General features: G+C 37.7%; 1 protein-coding gene across 1 annotated transcript in view; it reads right to left on the minus strand.

Annotated features, from left to right (window-relative positions):
* Positions 1-26,681, minus strand: part of CNBD1 (cyclic nucleotide binding domain containing 1) — a 143,028-nt gene that overhangs the window by 20,186 nt on the left and 96,161 nt on the right. The window contains exons 7-8 of the mRNA XM_074319101.1: positions 12,870-13,028; positions 11,631-11,763 (exon numbers count right to left, since the gene is read on the minus strand). Of these exons, the coding sequence (XP_074175202.1) occupies positions 11,631-11,763; positions 12,870-13,028 (292 nt within the window). The remainder of the gene's footprint in view (positions 1-11,630; positions 11,764-12,869; positions 13,029-26,681) is intronic.

Below are 26,681 nucleotides of genomic sequence, written 5' to 3' on the forward strand. Positions count from 1 at the left end.
AATTTGAAGGAGAGCACTAGTATTATCAGCTCCTTGGAAATTTAATCAAATTAACTAATATTAGGCACATTAAAATATTCATACTATGATTACAGTGTGTTTCTCAGCTAGAATGTCTCCAATGTTCCAGAAGAGGCTGCTATAATTGGTCTTCTCAGACAGAGATCAAAAACAACAGTTTACACTAGAAAATGCAAGATACAAAATGGGGATGAAGGCCATTTTGTCTTGGTGTACAATTATTCAAATTATTTCAGTTACCGACGTACCTTCTCTACTGTCATTATATAAGTGACTAAAATATTCAGAATGTTAAATTTATGTAATAAATCCACCTTTTTAACACAGTTCTATTTTTAGTGACAAACAATTTTTAAAAGTTGCATATAGCTTTTTTAATCTAGCAAAGAGAACACAAGAACAAAGTGTAAGATATCAGATCTCCCAGCGATAAACAAAAATATCCCTTTCTTCTCAAAGGTTACGCAGGTCACTGAAAGTGGTTGAGATCGTTTGCTGCATGATGTTCTTGTGGTTCCCATGCATTAAACACTATTGCAGTTCCTTCATGATTGAAAGACTTCTTCAAGTAATGTACATTACATTCCTTCTCTTTAAAACTGTCTTAAGTACTTGACCAATGGCATGAATACATAAGAGGCCAAAGTACTTCTTGAGAATAACTGTGTGAGCACATAAAACTGTTCCATGTAAAATGCCTGAATCATTGTCACATTATTCAGACACAAGTCATTTATTCTTGAATAGCAATCCAAATTTGATTTATATTTCACATTCTATGGCAAATATTACTTCCAGATAAGTTCCAGCAACACTTTCTAAAATAACATTTGTCAAACAAACATAAGTGGATTCCTGTTAATGCAGTACGTGCAAAAAGAAGCAAATCTCCCAGGTGTGGCATCGCTTTGTCCTATCTAAAATAAAATTTAGGTACATGGTGTTTTAATATAAAGCTTAGCCAAGCTTTCTGGGGGAAGAATTGACTTAATGTTAAACTACCCTTGCAAACATGGTCAAAAATTAAATAATAAAAATAATTCAAAAACCAATATTATGTTACTTGAGAAGTTTCAGCAAAACTACTATGGATTCAAGCCTAAATTTATGAATGCCCACATTTTTCTCAGAGCAAATATTAATCTCATAGCTGTAACTATCTCATAAAAGCTCCTTAAGATTTAGGAATCTAAAGAGACCAGAAGAGAAATACAGGTCTTTGACACGGCTGCCCTCTACTGATCCAAGATTTGTCTTGTTTCAACAAAGGACTTTTATGAGAGTATTATTATCTGAAACTTCTAAGTCTTATAAATGCAAGATTTAATAAAAACATGCAAATAACACTATTTTTATCGAAGTTTGAAAATCAATACATGGGCTTATGAATAATTAATTACTCACGTGGCTGTCATTTGCATGTAGAAATGCAAAACATTAAAACAGGATAAGAATGCTGGAGTCAGAGGTAGACTGGCCCTAGTACAGTCCTATTTTTCTCTCTTTTTATAAGCAGTGCAAATATCCACTATATTCCACAGGAGCTGAAGGTCTGCTCATTTGTCATTAACTAGTGGTTCGGGTAACTTTGAATAAACATTTATTTGGGGCCCAAATGTCCAGTGACACCACTGCTACAAGTTCAGTAGCACCAATATTCAAAGCGATGAACTAGTCATATGTCCATCGTCCTGAGAGAACACAGGTTGTGCACGTGTAACATACCTGGTGGTGGAGAATGGTTAAAACGACAGCACTGCACCTGCAAGGCACCAGCTTATTCAAACTAGATTATTATCTCAGAGCTCTGTGATGGTGCTTTGCAGAGACAAAGTACAAGAGAGTAACTTGCTTTCAAAAAATAGGGAAAATTGTTCAGGTATGGCTCAGCCCAGGAGGCAATGGACATAGAGTTTAGATAGATATAGACAGAAATAGACACAGATAGAGTGTTTTGCTTTGTCAAAACTGTGGAAGCCTACAAAATTCTTCTTATAATAATCTTGAGCAAGAGTCATTTTACAGTTTCCAGAAAATTCATGCTGGGGATAATATTTCATGAAGTCAAATAAAGGCAGTTGCAAATAGAAAAACACAAAGCAATATTGCCTCTGAACGACTGGCAGGAAAATCTGTGCTTTAAAGAACTACTAGCAACGGCTCTTTTTAGGAAGTGGCAGGTCTGATGGAGGTTATGGTAGGATGCAGATGCAGAGAGGATTTGGGGTCATGAAGAAAAAGAGTCACAAAGAAGACAGAGCATCAGGGCCCCACAGGAGGCCATTCACTCTTTCTGCCCAGTGCTGCGTGGAGGAAAGAACCCAACGCTGCAGACCCACCTGTGCAAGCCTGAATGTTTGCTGTCTCAGCCTCTCTGCAGAGACACATTCATCCCACCACCAGCCAGGTGGGTCAGGAGCGCTGGACCATTTTCCAGCATGGGCTACAATCCAGCTCCTGCCCAATAGCAGATCCCACGTCCTAGCCAGAGTGAAGCTTTCAGGGTGCGCGTGTGACGCAAGCCCAGCCAGTGAGTCACACTAACCAGATCTCTCCTGGAACACTCAGGAAAAGAGACGTTTTCACAGGGAGTGTTGGCTGTGACGAAATGTGTCCTGTAGCTACTTTTGCAGTAACGCGGGGACACTCGCTTTAGGAGGGAGTGAACACAAAGCAAAACAGAACCAAGGACTGGAACAAGAGTCAAGCGGAACAGGTCCAGGTATTGGATCCAGGCTTTCCTGAACTTCCCAGTTACATATACCAACGCACTGCTTATATTTATTATTGTTTTTCTCGATTCAGTAAGTTTAATCTCTGTCACTAAAAATGCAAATATATCTAATGAAACATATTAAAGTTAGAACCCACAAATATCCTTGCGAGGCTCCGATCACTGAGGTTTTCAGCCAGTGTTCTCTTAACCAGCATCCAACAAACAGATGCACCAAACTGGTGATCACCCGTGACCCGCTGTCTCACCGTGCATCTGCCCTTTCGCACCCTCGCGGGCTGCAATTACCAGCAAACAAATTGTATTCTAACAACTCTGACTCTGTCCTGTTTGTCCCAAATGCTGGTTGTGTCATTTGCATTTTCATTGTAATTATAAATCTTAATCTAATATTAAGTCAATAAATATTCCATGTGAAAGAGTTCATATTTCCATGAAATCTGAAGGTGAATCCATTAGAAAGGCTTAATAGTTGTGAGTTGCAAAAGAAAATATCCTAAATAGATATAAAGTAAGATATGTCCTGGGAGAAACAACAAAATTTAATCTTCACAAGAGATTTTATTTCCTGTTCCACTTTAAATGAATTAATACTAGAAGTCCTGGGTATAGAAAAAAATAACAGATCTCTAATGTGGATCCAGACTCAAAGAGGCCTTCTCCCACCATCAAAACATGGGAAATAAGGAATCCATAGTATTTTAAGTTGAAACAAAATGCTTAACTACCTGTAAGTCATTTATATGATGTTCTCACTTTTTTCAATTAAGTTACCACTGACAGGTTCTATCATACCAGTACATCTGCACATTTTCAGTTTTTTAGAAACCAATGTGCCTCGCTTAACTGCTCAATGTATACCTTTAGATTTTTTATTTTCAGTTCTTCAATATCAAAGAAGTCTAACCCTGGCAAAGCTAAGTTTGGAGCTTCTGCTCCCCTCACCATGTTTCCTGCTGTTGGTAGAAAGTGAGAATGCCTACCTGAGAGAGGGTTTATGGGAGAAAATGAGACACTGTGTAAAAGCAACTAGCAAGTAGCTGAGAGAGAGAAGGTGTCCAAGAAGTGTTCATTCTTCCCTTACCCAGCAGTTGTGGTTCCTGTCTCAGCAGAATGAAGGAACCGGTGTACATGCGAAGCTATAGGAATAGCCGTTTAGGTCGTTCTGTGGTCAGTGGCAGTGCTGGTGGGTGAGGGGTCCCGTCTGACATTCAGAAGCAGAGAAGGACACTGAAGTCCTCCATCACACTTAGGGGTAGTGGTAACAGGTGCAACAGCTCAATGCATTGCCCTGGGAACCGAAGGAGCTAATACAGTTTTCTGGGTGGGTGTTGGGGAGGGGAGCAGGAGGAGAGGGCATTACAGGTTCCAAAGACACAGCATAAAGAATCTATTTGCAAGTAGGGCCTAGATTTCTGGAATATCAAATTACCTTTATTACAAAAACCTATAGTAATGTAGATATAATCTCAATATGAAAACTCAGACTTATAAAGTGATTTGAAGATTCTTTTCTCAAATGAATTGTTATAGAATGCCTTTAAATATGAAGTTCCCTGATACATACAGAATACAGTTTAGTTTGCATAAATTTTACATTAATAATTGTAAAGTAGAACTATCCGTTTCTGAGGTCCCTTAACATCTAAGAAGAAAAAAATGTGTGGTGTCCCAATATATCCATTTATTAGTGTCATACAGTCTGTTTAAGAGTTAAAATACAACTAGTACATGTAAAATGTTTTCATTTTCCTGGGATAGATTACCATCACCCTACACACACACACACACACACACACACACACACACACACACACACGTAAAGGTGTAATTCCAGGGAAATTTCAGATATTCAAAGGTCACAGTAAGGAAAACAAAGTGACGATGACATGGTTTACTTTCTTAGTTGTAGTCACTTTTCAGGAAGTAGTCATTAAAATGATTTATAAGATCTTTTAAAAAGCAGCCACATAGTTCATCTTTACTGTCAGTAGTTTAAAATCCAGTTCCGTAAATCTATTACACCAATATTTTTGCCTTTTCTTTTAGTTTTTCAAAAAACGTAAGAAAGGTATAGTGCATTGTAAGTCTGTGCTGAGCAATACGCGCCACTGGCCACGTGCACGGAGCGAGCGTCTGAAACAGGGTCTGACAAAGCAGAAGCCTGCTATGTGTCTACAAGACACTGACTGCAGACTTAACACGCAAAGTACCAAATAAACTCGTGTGAAGTATCTAACTAATAATTTTATACTGACTGCCTACTGAAAATAGATCGATTGAGCTAAAATATACTGAACTTAACTTCACTGCTTATTTTTCCTTTTTTAAATGTAGCTACTAGGAAATTTAAAATTACATATGTGGCGCTGTATTTGATTATGCATCCTGATGCATCTTTGTGTGCTTAGCTATGCTTATGTATTAGTGAAGTGAACGACAGCAATAACAAGGGATGAGGTGGAGGAGGGAGGACAATTTTGTGATTATAAGGTACGCTCCTTACTCATGAAGTGGTGCTGTGTTATTTGTAAGGGCTAGGATTAGTTATAAATGTATATTGCAAACTCTAGGGCAACCATGAAAAGGAGTTTTAAAAACATATCTGACATGCTAAGAAAGGAGAGAAAATGGAATCACTTAAATTACTCAATTAAAACCACAAAAGGCAGAAAATGAGTGAGAGCCAACAAAGAAAAAGGATAACAAATAGAAAACAGTAACAAATATTGTAGCTATTATCCAACTATATCAATAATTGCATTGAATGTCAATGGTCTAAACGCACAATTAAAAGACATAGATTGTTAGTTGGATCAAAAAACAAGACCCTACTATATGTTGTCTACAAGAAACCCACTTCAACTATAAAAACACAAATAGGTTAAAAAGAAGGTGTGAAGAAAAATATGCCATGATAACACTAATCAAAAAAAAATGAAAGTAGCTGTATTATTTCAGGCAGCGCAGATTTCAAAGTAAGGAGAGCTGTGAGTAATAAAGGGATATTATATAATGATAAAGAGGTCAATGATTTTAAAGCATATGAGCTAACAACAGAACACCAAATAGGTGAAGCAAAAACTGATAGCAATATCAGGCGAAACAGATGAATCCACTGTTACATGTGGACACTGCAACTCCTCTCTCTCAAAACGAGAAAGATCTAACAGGCAGAGAATCAGTAAGGATATAGCTGAATCCAACACCATCAGTCAGCTGCACATAATGCACATCTATAAATTAATCCATCCGATAGCAGCGGAAGACAAATTCTTTCCAAGCTCGCAGGGAACATTCAACATAACAGACCACATTCTGGGCCGTAAAACACAACAAATTTAAAAGGATAGAAATCATACCATGTCTACTCTTCGGCCACAATGGAATTAACAAGAAATCAACAACAGAAACATAAATTTAAAAATCTCAAAACTTATAGAAATTGAACAACACACTTCTAAATAATACATGGGTCAAAGAAGAAATCTCAAGCAATTTAATAATTTAAATTTAATTATATTTAATTATGGCAAAATAATTAAAATGTAAATAAGTTAATGAAAAATTAAAATTTAAAAATTGAATTAAAAAATTTGAAAATTAATAGTTTAATAGTATTTCAAATTAAATGTAAATTTATCAAAATTTGTGGGTGCAGTGTTTTACAGAAAATTTATAGCATTGAATGCATATATTAGAAGAGAAGAAATATCTAGAATCAATACTCTAAGCTTTCAATTTAGGAAAATAGAAAAAAAAAGGCAAATTAAATTCAAAGTTAGCAGATGAAATGAAATAATACAAATTTGAACAGAAATCAATAAAATTGAAAACAGAAAATCAATAGAGAAAATCAACAAAACCAAAAGTTAGTTCTGTAAACCAGCAATGAACAAGTGGAATTTGAAACAAAAATGCAATACTATTTACATTAGCACCCAAAAAATGAAATACTTAGGCATAAATCTAACAAATATGTATGAGATCTATATGGAGAAAACTATAAAACTCTGATAAAAGAAATAAAAAACCAAATAAATTGAGAGATATTCCATGCTTGGGTCAGGAAGATAAAATTGTCAAAATGGCATTTCTTTCCAACTTGACCTATAGATTCAACGCAATCCCAATCAAAGTCCTGACAGTTTTTATGGGTATTGACAAAGTGATTTTAAAGTTTATATGATGAAGCAAGAAATCAAGAAGACCCACTACAATGCTGAAGGTGAAGGGCCAAGTTGGAAGACTGACACTATTTAAGTTGAAGACTTATTAAAAAGTAATCAAGACAGTGTGGTATTGACTCCTAGACAAATGATAGACGAATGGCTCAAAGAAACAGAATGGAGAGCCCAGAAATGCACCCCATAAATAGAGTTAACTCATCTTTGGCAAAGAAGTAAAGGCAGGACGATGAAGCAAAGACAGTCTCTTCAACAAATGGTGCTGGAACAACTGGACATGCAAAAGAATGAAGCTAGACACACCTTACATCGTTCACAAAAATTAACTCAAAAGGGATCACAGACATAAAGGTAAAATGCAGAATTATAAAACTCTTAGAAGATGACATAAAAATATGGGCCAAAGACCTTATGGACACCTCACCAAAGAAGATATACAGATCACAAACAAACACACAGAAGAAGCTTCTCTTATATCTCATCAGATAAATGCAAATTAAAATGAGACCCCACTGCACACCCATTGGAATGGCCCAAATCCAGAACATGGACACCACCAAATGCTGGGAGGACGTGGAGCCACAGGAACTCAGTGCTGGCGGGAATCAGATGGTGCAGCCTCTCTGGAGGACTGTTTGGTGGTTTCTTAGAAAACTAAACACATTCTTACCATGCGATCCAGCAATCACACTCTTTGGTGTTTACCCAAAGGAGCTGAAAACTTATGTCCACACAAAACACGTGCACACAGATGTTTACAGCAGGTTCATTCATAATGCTAACACCTGGAATGCACTAAAATATTCTTCACTAGGCGACTGTAAAAATAAACTGTGGTCCATCCAGATACTGGAATATTATTCAGCATTAGGAAGAAAAGACATGGAGGAACCTTAAATGCATATTTTTAAGTGAAAGAAACCAGTCTAAAAAGGCTGTCTACTGTATGTTTCAAATTATATAACATTCCAGAAATAGCAAAACTGTAAAAACTAGTAAAAAAAATGAGTAGTTGCCAGGGTTAGGGAGGAGGGAGGAATGATTATGTGGAACACAGAGGGTTTTCAGGGCAAACTACTGTGTATGATGCTACAGTGGTGGGTAAATGTCATTACACACTCATCCAGCCAGCAGAACGCCCACCGCCAGGCGTGACCTCTAATGTCAGCTTCGGGTTTGCTTGATGAGGTTTCAGTGCAGGTTCAACCATTGTAACAAACGCCCCCCTCATGTCGACAGTGGGGGACACTGTGCAAGATTGGGGGCAGAGGTCCATGGGGATCTCTGTACCTTTTGCTCAGATTTGCTGTGAACTTAAAATTGCTCTAAACAGTGAAGTCTACTTAAAAATTACTACATGAAATAATATGTTGCACTGGGAAATATTCAGTTACTGCAAAAGAGACCAGTAAAGGCGGAATGGAGGGACAGAGACACGTGGGATGAGTGGCACCTGTAAGCACAACCTGTTCCTAGAATGCACAAGAGTATGCCATGGGGTCAGAGTGTAAAACCCTGCAGAGTTAGTTGATCTGCAAGAGACTGACGTCAAAAGTTGTTGGGATTTAGGGCCTAGAACTTGCAACTTCCATTTGGTAGCGGTTCAAAGTACATACTCTATGGCTGAAAGTTTCCACTTTTGATTTGGGAAGACTAGATTTTTCAGAACTAAACTTTTTCTTAATGCCTCTAGTAATTATGTTTGCTGTGTCAAATCCTATCTGGAAAAGATGGAGCAGACGGACATACGGAATGACAATATGGGTAACAATAAAATGTACAGAAAAAGATCACTGAGGCCAATTTACCAATTTTTTTCTTACACGTATAATACACACGAAAGCAGATTGATTAGTGCGATCAACTGGTTGCCATTTTCTAGCCAATCACACGTTGGAAAAACACCCCTTTACTTGGTGTGATACAGACCAGACAGGCCCAGATTACAAGCAACACTGGAGTCATCCATCAGAGGCAGGTCCCCTGGGCACATGATGCAAAAGTAGGAAGACTCAAGTTAACAAAGGAAACAAAGCCAGAAATAAGCTTCACTTATTTCACAGATTGCCCAAGATTAATCCTAACTTCTATCAACCTTTTGAATAATTAACTAAATCTCTCTGAAACTTCTTCCAATACACATTCCTAAAATAAGATGAAAACACACACTTAATCATGCATTGGAAATCATACTACTGCTAATTTTAAACATAGATAATGACTGCGTAATTTGAGCTACATTCTCTACATTTTCAGATAAAACTTCAAAATAAATCTCGAGTAAAGTCAAGAAGTATTATATCTAATGCTTCTCCTTGATATATCAAGTCTGTCACTACCATAAAAGAAAATGAGATTAGGTTGACAGGACTTATTCTTCACCTAGGTATGTTTATTTATAAGAGTCATAGTATTTCAGAGCTGAAAGAGGCTTTGAAGATAATCTAGTGAAATTGTCATCCTTCCTTAAGGAGGATAAATTATTTTTAAAACTGAATAAATGTAACCACATATTTATATGGTTGGTAAAATAATGTTACTTCTGACTTATTCAATATAATCACAGATTGTCCAATGCAATAGATAGTTTCCACTATTATTTTTTAAGACATTTGCCAAAAAGAACTTGAATCCAGCATCAGACTAAGAAACTGTGTGTCAGTATCTTCTTAACTCTTTAATGTTAAATTCAAATGTTTTAGATTGATATTTTAGACTGAGACAGATTAAGTTCATCTTTTGTAATAAAATACATTAAAAGCACTTAATGATTCCCCTTTTCCAAATTTCGTATTCTTTTGGCTCACATAATTAAAAATATCTTTGATTATGGTTTCTTTCCTCCTTTTTAATCATCTCAAAAATATTAATATCCTGCTACACTGGCAAGGCTGAGATATTATTTTTACATACAAAAGAGCCATGAAAATGAGACATGGACCAAGGTTTGAAATTTCTGATAAAAAATGGGGAACCCATACCATAATAAATCCAAAACACCCACATTTAAGAGAACTGCTTCTGTATAATAAATGCTGAATTCAGAAATACTCCATTCCCAGATTTTCACAGATCAGTTTACTACTTGCTTTCTATATGTACTATTGGCCAAAAAAATAAAATGGCATTTATACCTCGTTAGGAATAATATTTCATGAACAAAAATGGAGCATGACTAATATTCAATTTTTATAAGCAGTAGAAAAAAATATATATTTGGAGAAACGTGGGCTAGATGCTGTATTTGAAAAAAAAAGATAAATAAAATATAAATACCAGTATGGTAAAGAAATTTGGTACAAATTTAGGACAGCGTTTAGAATCTCACCAAATTAACAGGCTTGTTAGGAAATCTCAGTTTTTCAAGCATACATTCACCTCTAATGATCTGTATTTTCCCCTCTGTGCAGCTCTATGCTGAATTAACCTCACGATTACATAGCGAGCCCCTGGAAGGACATCTTAGCCAGATCCCATAACTGCCCGGCCACGTGTTTTTTTATTGGAACAGCCTCAGTATAGAGTTCACAACTCAGATGCTTTCTTTTTAGAACTTGAATTTGAAACTTCATTCAGAAACGGTCTCCTCTTCCCGGCACCATAACTCTCACTACAATTACGGCCCTGAAAGCTTGAGGTGGAAGCACTTCTTTCAAACCCTGTTCTTCCATTATAACCCAGGTACTGGCCCCCGAGTGCGGCTGGGCCAGTGCCAGGTAGGGCTGCCCGCCCCTGCAGTGCGGGACCATCTCTGTGGAGTGACAGTGAGTCCTTAGGAAGGACTCCTGGCCCCCCTTCCACAGCTCCGCTTGGGGTCTCGGTCAGCTGGGGCTGTCACAGCCTGGGGGCCTCAAACACCTGCCTCACAGTTCGGGAGGCTGGCCAGCCCAAGATGACAGTGCCTGCTGGTCCCGTGTCTGAGGAGAGCCCACTTCCGGCTTTGCAGACGGATCGCTGCATCTTCACATGGCCGAGAGAGAGATCTCCCTTGTGTCTCTTTAGAAGGCCACTGATTCCATCACAGAGGCTCCACTTTGAGGACTAAATCACTCCAAAGGTCCCACATCCACACAGCATCACACAGGGGAGCAGGGCTTCAGCATATGGGTTTTGCACGAACAATCCCTAGCCATTGGCATCTCTTACATAGTAGGTGCTCATAGAAAGAAAGAAAAGCACACCAGGACCCAAAGCCACCTGCCCCTTGGCGCACACATACTCAGGAGACCCACACATCACTGCCAGGCCGGATACTGGCGATGCAGATGCTTCCTGTGGCTGCCCCTTATGTTAACTTGGCCTCACCTCTCCCATCACTGCATTTCCCACTGATAAGGACAGCACAGGTGTTCATCAGCAAACGGGCTGCTGAAGTAGGTGTTCAACCAGAGCAGGCAAAGGACTCCCAGTGCTCACTGCACTTCTCCATTTCAGTCTGGTCAGGGTGGGGCCAGCAGGGAAGGGTGTAGAACTATGGCCGTTGTCAGATCACACTCAGGCCAATACAGAATGGTTTGTAAGAAAAAACAGGCAATGCTCTCAACGTTCAATTCAAAGACAACGTTAAATAAATTACAGAAACACTCATGCGAAGATACAGTATTTAAAACATTAAAACTATGAAAAATTACAAATTGCAACAGTATAATGTTATGTAAAAAAATGATCCAAAATTGCATTAAACTCACCATGACCTGGAGGAAATTTTTTCCATTTAACAAGCAGAACTAGATCATATATGGATAAAGTTGGCCACTCCTCATAATACGGACACTTTTGAATTAATTTCACTATTTGGTTTTTTTTAAGTCGTCTTTTTTCCTGGAAAAAAAAGTCATCATCAAATTTTCAATATTAAGTAATTTAAAAAGAAGAAAAAAAGATAAATGACAGTAAAAGAAAAATAAAGTTTATATGATGTAAATTAGCAAAACTACATTTGAATTTTAGAGGCACATCATTCTATGACCACAATTCTTTCATAATATTTTCCCACCTTTCATAACATTTTTAGATTCTATAAATGTTTTAGCATTTTTAAAAACTGCTGTCAGAGTCAAGACTAAACTCAAAAGTTATCATTGAATTGATAATATTAAATAATACCGATATTTTGAAAAAAAACAAAAACGTTGTTTTAAAAGCCAAGCACTCTGGAGGCAGGGATTGGAAGGACGTTGAATTTGGAGACAGCCGACTGCACCACAGACACTGACAGAGCTGTATCAGCAGGAACCTCGACTGTTAGGGACCTAAATCCAGAGAATGGTGTGTCCCCATTCCCTCCACAAGGGCTGCCAGCCACGGCTCCACCAGTGCCCTGCGGGACCGCGGGGCCTCCCAGCTCATCACGTACACAGATTTCCTCTGCCATCCCGGGAGCAGAACCAGGCAGGAGGACACATTTGAGCTAGCACTAAAAGAGAACAGGTTGCTACACTTGAAGTTTAACCATTGTCTTCACACACCAGAATAAGGGGCGGAATGAAGTTCCGTCACCTCCTCCTGCAGCTCTGGCTTCTTCTCTGCAAGAAGCTGCCCACCTCGCCAAGCACTTTCTTCCTAAGGCGGACAGGACAGATTCAGGGGTATGTCTGTCCAACCGCTCTCGTATCCCTCACAGATGACAGACTGCTGACACCCAACACATACATTTGTGGAATGAATTAGTGAATTTTAAATTCATGAAAAACCAAAAATGATCAAAACTGTACATAAAATATATCCAGAGACCTTTCTTTCCACTTCAACTACCCATCGCCATCGGAGGTTTAAGTGATGGTCATCAAATAAACCACATTTTTATACTCTACAGGTCAAGTCCAACAAAAAATAAAAGGGATACGGACATCCTCTGGTCAGAGAGGCAAAAGTTAGCTTGAATTTACACCCACATTTAGTGTGTTAATATTTAGATTTGCTCATACCGATTTTAACTTCGCATAATTCTTTGCAGGGATCTTAAGAATTTCACAGTCTTCTTCGGTCACCACTGAGTACTCCTCTGGTTCCAACTGGACCTGAGCTAGAACTTCCAGGGTCCCAAAGGTACTCCATGGTCTGAGCTGTGAAAACACCGAAGGCAACTTTAATTCATTAACAATCATCACCATCCAGACACCGTGTGGTGACAGGAGAAGTCTAGGAAGGTCTACAAGGGGAGGCGTGCAGGTCAGGCTCCAGGTCTGTGAAAGAGGGGGTCTGAACAGCCTGGCACGGGTGGCATACTTCTCCCGCCAATGTCATGTCCCCAACACAAGGAAAAAATTTCCATTTTTATCATTTCATGAAGAAAGTAACTTATAAGACTAGATCTGTTTTATTCACTGATTCATTTTAAGTACCTCCGATAGTGCTTCGTACACAGTGGCCATTCGATATATATTTTTTTGAAAAGAAAAAAGGATGAAAATAATACACTTAATATACATGATCTTCTTATGCAGCTTTTCTTAGTTCAAATTGCAAATTTAATTATATAGAAATTGGAACTCTGTGGATGGAACAAGAAACTTAAACACAATGACAAAAATAAAGTGATGAAACTTTACTAGTATGTATCTAAAATATCTAATAAACAACCTATAATTCGACTTAAAGAATAGGAACAACAACAAAAGCAAACAATTGTAGGAAATGACAAATTATTTTAAAAAATAATTTCCAGAAGAGAACAACCAAATAAACCACACACAAAAGAAACACGCTGGACCTTACTAGCAGACAGAGAAACGCTCATGGCGCACATCGCCACGCCCAATCCCTTACAATAAATACCTCTCAAGCTCTCTCTCTGCCTCTGCCTCTCTCGCTCCAGATAGACAGACAGACACAGACAGACAGGTCTCCTACAGGTTTGCAGCCTCATGTTCCGTGAAGCTTAGGAATAAGAACATGCCTGAGACAGAAGCACATCAAGCCCCCTTGCTTCTGACTGCCTTTTTCCCAGTATCTTGGCCCCTTACATCCTGGCTGCTGGGGTAGTTTTGTCACTGGTGCTCAAAGACTCCTGAGAGCTCCGATCCATCGCTTCTGTTGAGTTGCTCATCCCTACGATGCTTACTACTTGGCAGATGCCTCAAAAAACTGCAACAGAAACGTCTGGCTCAAAACAATGCATTTCACTTCTTTCTTGAGCCGTGGCCCTTCAAATCCATGTTCACTACTTGCTCTCAAATATCTCAAACAGTTGTGTCGTTGGTTTTATCCAGCTTTTACAGTTGTTCTCAGCAAGGAAATGGAGGCAACCTGCTCACCATGGTCACAAGCAGACTGAGACCCCACAGACTCAGTGACTGAGTTTCCTACTTATGTTACTGGAATTCTTAAAAGCACGGAAAGAAAAAAGAATTAAATCTGCAATTGAAAAGGAATGCTCCTAAAGGGGAGGAGCCTATCCTGAGACTCCGTCAGAACGTGTTTGCCATTCAGAGTCCAGTTGTTTTATATTTTATGAATCTAATAACAACAGTGTTCAGCCATCCTCCATACTGAGCTTAACAAATCCTGTATTAGGGACAAAGCGTGGTTTTTGAACTAGACCTAAATGCACTTAGATTTTTTGTCCTCATCAAGGTAGAGCAAAGCAGCCACCTCAGGCCTGTGAAACTTTCACCGGTGTCCTCACCCCTGTGGAAGTCACTGTCTCATGAAGAACTCACCAGTCACCAAGGAAATGCTTGTCATGGTCAAACCCAGTCCCATACAAAAGAAATGAAAAAAATGAAAAAAACAAAGTGCTTGGTCTCCCTGGTATCTCTATACTCAGATACATCTCAAATAATTGGTGGTTTCATTTCAGCTGCTTCCCAAGGAAGAAATGGTAGAGTGAGAAAGCACAATTACAAAGCATCGTCAAAGGACATTAAATAAAACATGCAGGCTGTTGCTTGAAACAGCGGGAAGAAGCAAATAACTCCCGGGGAAACCAGAACAGCAGGCAGGGCATCTGCTGGAGGAACTTCTGGCCAAACACAAAGCCAGCTTCAAAAGGTTTATGACTATGTGTTTCTACAAGGGGTCAAGACTCAAAAAAAAGAACCTTGAAAGATGTATGGGACTCGTGGAGAAAAATTTACTGTATCGAACCCAAAATTTTTTTTCCCTCAAAATGACTGATCTTTAGACATGGGGAAACAGAATGTTGTTGCTCCAATCTCTTGTCTCAAAGAGGTCAGGAAGGGATGGAGTCGCTGAAGAGGAAACAGACCATCCACTTGTGAGACCCCTGCCCTGGCAGACATGTCCTGTGTCAACGCGCACAGCAGTCTGGGCTGGGTGAGGAGCGTGACGTGCACAGGTTCCCACAGCTGGACAGGGGGACAGCCACCAGGGTGCTCGGATTCAAAGGTGGAAGTACACGATTATTCAAGTAATTGTGTTTTTTTTCCACGTGCACATGAGTATAGTTTTCTTAATTTAAAATCATGTTTTTGGAGTCATGGGCCATATTATAAGAAAGTGGATATTTTATATACACATTAATCTTGCAATATCTGTGTCTTTTGTCTTGTTCTACTTAATAGAGACATAAAATGCTTCCTGGTAGCAGGTACCATCCTCAGGACTCTACAAGTCCTGGCTCACTGAATCCTCCTAACAACGCCATGACATCAGGTCCATTCTTGGCTCTGCCACTTACCAGCTGCGTGACCTTGGGAAAGTTACTTCTTGGCCTTCCCAATCTCATTTTGTCATTTTTAAAACAAAGATAGTAACCTTCACTGATTCCTGTTCTGATACTCTACCTTTCTTCCATGTATAAGAGATCCAAGTTTCTGACCTATATCATGTCCTCTCTCTCTAAAGAAGTCATTTTAACATTGATTGTAAGGCAGGTATACCAGCAACAAAGTCCCTCACGTTTCGTTTGTCTGAGAAAGATTTGACTTCACTTTTGAAGGATCATTTCCCAGAGTCCAGAATTCTAGGTTGGTAGATTTTTTCTTTCAGCACTTTAAATATATTACTACAAGGGCAGGATACAGGCACCCCGTCCCTGCCCCCAACACCTGAAAAGGGAGAACCAGAACACTGGAAGAACTGTGTGGAGAGGGCCATGTCACAGGGGCTGGGACTGTCAGGTGGGAATCAGCCAGTGACACTGCAGAGAGGGGCAGGGACTAACTACCCTGATCGGCACTCTCCTGCCCCTTCCTGTCTGCTGGGTGAAGCTGGCTGCAGACCAGTGGGCAAAAGAGCCCTCCTGCTTTCTACCCACAGGCTAACGTCGGGGTATAGAGCAAGGTGGAGAGGGATGGAGAGTGTCTCTGTGACTAGGACAGGACAAAGAAGACACCCAAACTTACTGCCGTAGCATTCAGTTGAGACTGCCATTGGCTCTGGCCCAGCCCTGCCTTTCTAATTCCTCTCTCCTCTCTCTTCCTTCTCTGCACCTGCCTTTTATTCATTTACCAATGAATTTGCCAACTGCACACTTGCCAGATGTTTGCTCCTTTCCATTTTGAAATCATTGCTTAAAAGAGACTTCTTCACAGAAAATTAGTGTGCCCTCTCCCTTTCTGCTGTCAAATCTGACTGTCCTTGAAGTCACCACAGCTCCCCCTGCTCAACAGGCATCACTGGACACTCAGCCTGTAGCGATCTCCCCACCACTGACATCTTATAGACTTTTCTGTCCCGCTGTTTAGCACTTTGACGGAGACTCTCTCATATTGTCATATAATTTGTATGTGTAGCTGCATTCAGCCTCTAGCTACACTGTAAACTCTTTAGAGGCAAGAAAAAAAGTTCGTCTAAGTTTTGGATTCCCCACAACATCTAACAAAGCTTTCAAGATTGCATACTAGCTTTTATTTTATTTATTTTATTTTATTTTATTTTATTTTATTTTATTTTATTTTATTATTTTATTTTATTTTATTTTATTTTATTTTATTTTATTTTATTTTATTTTATTATTAGTTTCTTTAATTTGAGAACAGGAACAATGTGAAATTGCTTTTTGCTTCACCAGGACTCGACTGGTAACACATGACACTGAGTGGGTGACTATTTAAGGCTTGTTGAACTAACTACATTAAAATAACCAGTGAAAGAATAAATTGTGTGCTTCTATTAACTTATTCTAACTGCTCCTCTGATTAAAAAGAAGCCCAGATATGAAATTGTCTTTCTTCATGCAAATACAATCATTGAAATAAGAACATAATAGATTCTGAATAATGTTAAAATTCTCATTGTACTAACAAAATATTGAAAGTCAATTATCATTCTTTGATGTTAAATAGTCAACCAACTTCATAGAATGGGAGTTTGTTTCATGTAAACACAAAAAGGAAGAAGACATTTCCTTTTTCCCATATAAGATCTAGTATATTTTGAACCACAATGGAACCATATTTATCATAATAATAAATGTAACTCTGGCTATAAATGCATGAAAAAAATAGAAATGAATATCAGAAAGGACACAATGGATTTAATCTAAATGACTTCATGTGTTGGCTGCTGCATCCAAAAACACTCACATTATTGATTTATGTGGGAATGCATGAATCTGCTCAACAGATATTACAATTGGGATTGACTCCACAACAATGCTTTTCAAATCTACCTACTTTCACCACTTGAAAAAATATTTTCAACCTTACTCAGCAGTATAATATTAACAACATAAATACAGAAGCATTCTTGACGTCCGAGATGGTGTCTGACAGCCAGCCAGCGTGGGGAGCAGTGAGTGTTCTACCCGAACTTCTGCCTCCCCGTGGTGGCCCTAAGAGACTAAAGAGGAAATTAGAGAAACAGCGTGAGCAAACAAGTCCCAGCCATCTGCCTCTGAGTAGTGCCGTAGCACTTGGAAAGAATAAACGCTAAACGACTAAGAAAGCTCGTCATAGTACTAAAGCACCAGCCAAGTTCAATACTCAAAATATTAGGAAGACAATACCACAAAAACTAGGAAACTGAAATTACACGAATGGTCTTGAGGACCTTGGTTTTATGACGGCTTTGCTGAGCTGCAGGATGATTAAATCGGCTTGTATGTTGTCAAACTAACTCCTGAGAATTCTGTGTGAGAAACACACTCACCTACTCATCTGCTCCACAGCACTTCCTCACTCCGGCCTTACTTGCTAACAGAAGCCTGATGCTGTCCGGGCATCAGGCTGAGAAGTGCCCAGGGATCACGGACTAAGCCCTTGAGGCTGAATCTTGATTAGTTTAAGTTCATAATGATGATCACGTCCACCTCTGTCAATTTTGAGCTGAAAGGTAGACTGTCTTAGTCTATTCTGGAAGCCGTAACAAAATATAACAGACTAGGTGATGGTAAAGAGCAGAAATGCCTGGAATTGTGACAACTGAGGAGCAACCCTGAGAAAGAAAGCCGACGCACTAAGATGGTAGGATTGGAAAGATGGGGAAGCTCCTGAGACCAGATGACATCATGTGGCCCTAAATTAACAAATCCCTGAGCCATCTATCTCCAGATTTCCTACACGTGACATAACATACTTACTGCTTCAGCCATTATTGATAGGGGTTTAGATTACACACATTCAAAACTTTCTTAACTTGTAACAGAGTTAAGTCCAAATTCTCTAACCAAATTTCATGAAATGGATTTCAACTGTAAGAAGAAAAAATCTTTTATATTCAAAAAGTGACAGACCATACTCAAAGTTATGTTACTGTCAAAAATTCTGACAGATATTGGCATTATCTACTTTGCTAATACCCAAAAGCTGCCATTCCCAATATGAACAATGAGAGAAAGATCATAGAAATGATAACTTAGGAAATGAAAAACTATAAATAAGCTTATTCCAGGAGCAGTGGAAAAATTAGTAATGCAAGGCTTTACCAGCACTTTTACTCTCATCCTTTCACCATTTTGTGTCTGTTAGAAAAAAATTAAAAATCGAAATAGTGAAGAATTCCAAGGTAATTGCAAAAAAATAAAGGAATTGCAATCATAAGGCAGTGGCTCTGGAAACCTTCCGGAGAAAAATGGGCCTGCCTGACCTGAAAATTATATTTGTATAATACTGCAAATTGTAAGAGTGATCCTTACAGGTGAGAGGTTTTCTCTCCCAAATATATGCCTGGGGGCTAATGGCAGCTGGAACGCCTTCTCCTGCTTAATTCTCTAAGGAGAAAATGAATTTTTACAAAAATAAAAGCACAATCTTGAAAACATGAGATGGCGTGGGTGTTTGCATGGCAGTGGCATTGAGGTGTCAGTGGGTATTAATTGCTAACAGTTTGGGTGGGATGGGAACAAATTACAGACTCGTGGAAGGCGGGAACCTGCTTTTCTAATATCTATCCCAGAAGTCTGGGGGTGACAATCTGTAATGCCACAGCTGCTTGAAGGACCTGGAATGGACAAACTATGTCAATGACCTCAGCACGCAGACGTGAATTGCCCTGTGAGACAGAATGAGCAAGAGTCTGGGAAAACTGTAGCTGAAAGTGTAGACTCTGGGTGATGATGCAGCGTCCAGGTAGCTTTGTCAGCAGCAGCAAATGTACTGCTACTTTGGGGGTGTTGCTAAGTGGGGCTGTGCATGTGGAGGCAGGGGTACCTTCTTCCCACTTTTGCTGAGAACCTAAAACTGCTCTACACAAAAGTAAAGCCTTAGAAGAGTCGTAAAGTTTCTTAAGCAGATACAATGATACAAGTCAAGGAGTTTCTAGACTCAAAAATAAAAGGAACATGAGTTTTCAAATTTAGCAAATTTCGTAAAGGAACTGAAAAAAACGGACAATTCTAGACACTGATTTTGTAACCTGGAAGTTAAATAGAAAAACCTTTTACAACACAAAACAGCAAAATCGTTAAGAAATATAAACCATGAGTAAAAAAGTAGGAGACACAGATATCTAGAAGATATTGGATATAGATTCTGAGACTCCTCAAAGGAGGAAGAGGAGAAGTGACAAAGATGAAAATGTGATTATTAGGACAGGTTATACACAGTGAAATGCACAGACTTCAAAACCAGACTGTCTAGGTTTGAGTCCAAACTCCACAATTTTTGAGCTGTATATTTCTGAGGAATTTATTGGATTTTTTTATTACCTTGGCTTCTTCTACTATAAAACAGAATAAAAATAACGATGCCTACTTCAAAGTTGTTTTATTAATATCTTCAAAATATTTAATTACTTAACCCCTATCATAAGTTTTAAATAAACACCGGGCATATTGTAAGTACTCAATAATGATTTATCATCATAAATACTACTAATGGGAAAGTAAACATTATCAAAATAAATATACATAGTAAATGTTCCAAAAATAAAATATTTTAAATGGAATATTGAAAGAAAATATTTAAAATGTTAAATTTAAGAAAATATAATGTAAGGGGGAAAAAGGAAAACCTTAAAACTATGAGTACAGTTTCATTAACTCATAATGTCATTTGGATAATTTTAATAGAAAATTTTCAGAATTGACAAATCAAGCAGACAAAACAATGTGTAATAGTAGCAGCAAAGAATATAATGCAACTAGCATTTAAAATGATGCAACAAGCATTTAAAAACACTTTTAAGAAGTAATTTATAATTCAAAGAGAAAGTCAAAAACAGAAATTAAAATTATTTAGAAATTTAGTGGTAGCATTAAGTCAACATGGACTCCCACTTGAAAAACTACAGTTACTTTGTAAACCCTCTGAAAAATAATATTTCAGGTTTTCAAAAGCTCTAAATGTAAAAGTAAAATCAATAAAGGTATGGACTGAATTTTTTTTAAATGTATCTTTATAAAATCATGGTAAGAGGTACTGAGGTCTTTAAGGTGAGGCCAGGACATCTGACTACCTGAACACAGACATGTGTATACTGACAAAGGACCCATCAAGTAAAAGCACAGGCCATATAACATGCTGGAAGATCATATTTGCCACACAGGTAACAAAGGTTAAAGAAAAGTTAAATCACTACTATACTCAAAGACCTTATAAAATAATAAGCAAACAGACGAAGGTAGGAGAGTAAAGTGAACACAGAATGAAACAGTCATTTCACAGCAGACATGTAAACATTCACAAACCAGAAGCTGCGCTTACTTCTCTACCTCAGAATGTGTTACACTATTAACACCTACTTTAAATCCTATATAAATGTAAAATTGTGTATCCTTTAAGCTCCTTAGCTCCTATTTAAAAAGTTGAGAAAAACAATAGCATACTTGAATATATTTTGGTGCCTTCCAAATAAAGTAGTCAAATGAGAAGCAGCCTTTAAAAAAAAAAATGATGGGGGAAATATAAAACAAATTAATTGAAAGCTTTGATTCTATTAAGTACATGTTTTTTGAAATGAGATATATCTGAGTTAATGCTTATGTGTGAAGTCCTTTTATTTTATGATGTTATTTAAAAAGCATTGTCAAACGGACAACATACTTCAATAAACATCTCTTCTTTACTGCTTTTATAATAAAACATCTGTAAGAACATCTTATAATTTTTTAAACTTCTCCTACCTCCCCACCTCCCACCTCTGGCAACCACCAATCTGTCCTCTGTATCTACGAGTATGAGCCTTGGGATTTTTAGATTCCACATATAAGAGAGATCATACGGTATTTGTCTTTCTCTGTCTGGCTTATTTCACTTAGCATAGTTTTGTCACAAGTGGCAATATTTCATTCCTTTATGGCTGAATAATATTCCATTGTATATATTAGCCACACCTTCTTTATACATTTGTCTGTCGATGGGCACTTAGGTTGCTTCTATATCTTAGCTATTGTAAATAATGCTGCAATGAACATGGGGGTACATATATCTTTTCAAGTTAGTGTTTTGGATTTCTTCAGATAAATACCCAGAAGTGGAATTGCTGGGTCACATGGCAGTTCTATTTTTAAGTTTTTGAGGAACCTCCACACTGTTTTCCATAGTGGTTGTACCAATTTACATCCCACCAACAGTGCACGAGGGTCCCCTTGTCTCCACATCCTTTCCAACACTTGTCATCTCTTATCTTTTTTATAACAGATTTTGGTGTCAGATTCAAAAAAATATCAAGGAGCTTACCACCTATATTTTGTTCTATGAGTTTTATGGTTTCAAGTCTTCAATCCATTTGAGTTAATTTTTGTGTATGATATAAGACAGTGGGCCAGCTTCATTCTTTTGCATGTGGTTGTCGTTTTCCCAACACCATTTATTGAAGACACTGTCATTTCTCCATTGCATGTTCTTTCTTGGCTTTTTTGTCATAAATTAATTGACCATATGCGTGGGTTTATTTCTGGACTTTCTATTCTGTTCCACTGATCGATGTATTTATTTTTATGCCAGTACCATACAATTGCTCTATCTTTGTAGTACAGTTTGAAATCAGGGAGAGTGATACCTCCAGCTTTGTTCTTCATTCTCAACATTGTTTTGGCTATTTGGAGGTGGAAGTTGTGGCTCCACATAAATTTTAGAGTTATTTATTCTATTTCTTTGAAAAATGCCGTTGGAATTTCGGTAGGGATTGCATTGAATCTGTAGATTGCTTTAGAGTATATGGATGTTTTAACAATATTGATTCTTATGATCCATGAGCATGGAATATCTCTCCATTTATTTGTATTTTCTTCAATTTCTTTCATTAGTGTCTTGTAATTTTCAATATACAAGTCTTTAACTCTTTGTTTAAACTTATTTCTAGGTTTGGACAGTATAAAGTCTACTCTTCCTTGAATTTATTTTTAAATAGTAGGAAATTTGCTATGACATAATATTTATTTTAAGTTACACTCTACACTTGAACTCTCTATGAAAATAAAAAGCCACCGTATGTAGTAATGATAGGAAATATCTTCACATTTTAAATAAATCATGAGTTATCTCTAGTAAATTTTTAAAGGACTGGAGAGACAATTAAATGTTAAGTTCCAAATCCATTATTATAGCAGAAATATTGCCTGAGTGACCTTTTTAACATTTGACCATTATAATATTTATATATATTTCATTAAAAAAATAATTGTGTATATTTTAAACATATCAATTAAGATAAAACAAATGTATATAAAAAGGAACTTTGAATCAGTGGGGATTAAAGCCTCTATTATTTGCAATTTAATTGAATCAAAACTCATTTCACAGTTATCTTTGATACTTTGAAGGCTCTGTCTAATTAAGTTCAACTGAATTGAATTTATTCTTATTGAACCCCTAAAAACGTCCTGGAACACTATACTGGGCAACAGGAATAAAAGAAACTCCCTGACATCAAGGAAGCCACCTTCACCTTGGGGGCTGGGATAGGTCTCCATGGAGACCAACATTTAAGCTTGCTACAGAGAGCCATCAAGACAGTCTGTATATAGGTGAGATAAGAGAAGGAGAAGATGGGCAGAAGTCTGGGCTAGAAGTGACCCCTTGGGGAATGTTTGGATTCACAGAAGCAAGAAAAACAGTGAGAGCAATTGTTCTTAGAGAACAGTAAACCCAGAAAGTCAAGCAGCACCCATTCTCATAAATCTGGGGTAAGAGGAATTTGATACCTCAAAGATAAATTCTTTCTCCTTATCAAACATGACTTTGCTTTACTCATCAGGATATCCCAATATTCTGCTTGGCCCAGAACTTAAAGTTAACTGGAATAAATTCCCATTTGAAATGATTGGTTGAGTTTTACTCCTAATCTACAGAGAAATTGCTATTCAATTGCCTTATGAAAAAGATGGATTATTTCTCAAGTGAGAACAACCATTTATCAATGCCTCTGGAGTCCCCCCAAATTTTCTCCAAGTGTCTGATAAAACCTGAAATGTATTGGGCAGTATGAAGAAAATCTTCATGACTCAATTACCCTCAGCTAAGGAAGATTCAATCTGTGCTTACAATACAGATTAGAAATATTTTGCAGTTGGGAGATTGAAAAATTGGGATTCAACGGTTGAGTGATTAACTTGCTCAAAATATTTTCATTCCAAATTAAGGATGCATACTCATATATACTGACAGAAAGTGGGTTTTACCAGTGCCCACCCCCCATCCACCATCATCCCATCCTCACTCACACAGCTAGTTATTGACTGACAGCAATTAATACAAGCCAATAAAGAAGATCTCTCAGAGAGGGTTTATTCCCATAAAACACCTGAGGGAATCTAAATATCACCAAGTAACTTTATGTAGCAAGAAATTAAACTAAGCACATGTGCTTATTATTTCTGGTTACCCAATTAGAATTACAATGGGAGGTAGGATCACTGTCTTTACCTGTTTTAACATGAGTATAAATGGTCTAATTATAGTTCTCAAGATGATTAAAAATAAATATCATTCTATTTCTTTTATGCACTGGTCCTAGTATCATATTACTTTAACCACTTGATTTATACAGGCCCAAACTAAGAATGCAATCAGTGTGTATTTAATGCCTTTATAATGTTACTCCTGGACCACAGCAGTAATCACGTAATTATTCTCCTTCTTCATGTACTAGGCACATGCTAGATGCTTCCATTGTTATTCTTTCAAAACTATGCCATATATAAATTATTGTGTTAAATGCTGTTGTGGGTATAACTCAATGTCCATGATTTCAAGTAGTGTCCAAATAAGTACAAACTCCTTAAGCCTCAAATTCAAGATCCTCTACTCTCCTACCTATTTTTCTAGTCCTGTCTCCAAATTATCACCTTAGAAGAATTTATCATTCTAGTCATATAGTTTATTCATTGACACCAAAAATATTCTGTGAATTCTGGCTCAGTTTTCCTCGCAGCCATTTATAACCGGAGAGAATGCCTTCCCTTCTCTGCTCAGTCATCCATTTAAAACCTAATCTTTTCCATCTGTCTTCCTTATCTGCACCCTTCCAAATGCACTACTCTTTCCTTTACGCTCAAATATTAATGATTGCTTACAAAGTGGATTTGGTAACTCCTATCTATTACTAATTACAATAATCAAAGAAGAACATTTCCGAGTCCTTATTTGGTGCTAAGCTCTTTCATGAATCATCCTATTTAATCCTCAGAACAGCACTCTGAGGCACGTATTATTAGTGTTACTACTACCACTAACCCAGTCTTACTAGTGAAGAAACAGAACATCCGAAACACAGAGGAACATGCCCTACGTCACATGGCCGTACCCAGCAGAGCCAGGACTCAGGCAGGCAATGCCGCCTACCGAGTTCTGTGCTTTTACGGTTGTTGCCACTATTATTTCAAGTTGAAGCGATTATTTCCCCTGTTCTTCACCTTCTCTCTCTAACTAGAGCATAGTCCCTTCTTGATATGGATGCATATGGGTGTCCTATAAGTTCTGTTGAGCATATAAGTGCTTATAAGATAGAGACATACATACTTCGATTTGGTAGGTAATGAAGTAAAATTTTGCAGATTGTGATAAGGCTAGATAGCTACAGCAAAACTAAATTGTGGACAGAAAGCACACATTATTACACATAGCAGTAATGGTTACACACATAACCACGGGAAGCAAGATCCAAAGGTGAATCTCAAGATCACAGATTAGCCCGATATTCCCATTGGAATCTGACTAAGCTTCCTTACAACCTAACCAATGAATGAGAACATAGATTCTAATGAATTAACTAGTGAAGTGAAGTGGGACAGTCTATGTACCTGATCAGTAGATATGGGGTCAGAGAAAGAAAGAGCTGTGCCATGATTCGGAGGCAAGAAAAAGGAGAAGAAAACACAGTGTCTCCATATAGTATATAAGTGTCTCCTTCCATGGCTATGGCACCTCAGTGTGGACTCAAGAGGCAACAATTCTCAAGTGAAAAAGAAAATGAAATACTTCCTGACCTCCTGAGTAAATTCATTACTGAGGAAGACCAACTGCATGTGTCATATCTGGGAAATGGCCTTCCTAGTAAGATTTGATTTGGTGCAAGTATTTTCAGGTCTTGCAGTAAGGTACTGATTGAGTCCAGACTAGCAGCCATGTAAAAATTGGGGAAAAGTGAATTATCCTACAGTATGTAGCAATATGCTTAATATTTTTTCTTAATTTGATTCAATTACAATACTAATAATAGCAATACTAATAATAATACACTATTATTTATTAAACCCATATCCTGCGCCAGAAACAGGGTTGCATTTTCTCATGTAATCTTCACGTAATTTCCTGAGGTAGATACTTTTATTATTCCCATTTTTTAGATGAAGCAATTAAGTCCTAAGTAAGCTGTCCACTGTAGCAGTTGGTAAGTGGCCAAACAAGGGAAGTTTGTTTTAAGAAACTGATCTCAGAAAGCTATGCTACACTACTGCTCTTATGACATATGTCTGCACTATAATAAAAAAGCTTTTGCTTTAATGTATAAACCAATATCTTTTTTTTTTTAAGTCAGACAGAAAAAGTTGAGAACCATATGACTTCACTCATATATGGGATATAAAACTGAAAACAACAAAAGAACAAGACAAACAAATAAAGAAACAAAAACTCACAGACACAGACAACAGTTTAGTGGTTACCAGAGGGTAAGGGGGGAGGGGGTGGTAGATGAGGGTAAAGGGGATCAAATATATGGTGATGGAAGGAGAACTGACTCTGGGTGGTGAACACACAATGTGATATATAGATGACGTATTACAGAATTGTACACTTGAAACCTATGTGATTTTACTAACCAGTGTCACCCCAATACATTTTAATTAAAAAATAAAAACAAACCAATATCAAGAAAAGCAAAAACAAAACCTCTTTCTGTGTCTGTAGTGTGCTGTTGTGTTTAGTCCAGTTTCCATCTGTAGTAGGAGTAAG

The sequence above is a fragment of the Rhinolophus sinicus genome, linkage group LG14 (genome assembly GCF_036562045.2).
Source record: "Rhinolophus sinicus isolate RSC01 linkage group LG14, ASM3656204v1, whole genome shotgun sequence".
NCBI lineage: Eukaryota > Metazoa > Chordata > Mammalia > Chiroptera > Rhinolophidae > Rhinolophus > Rhinolophus sinicus.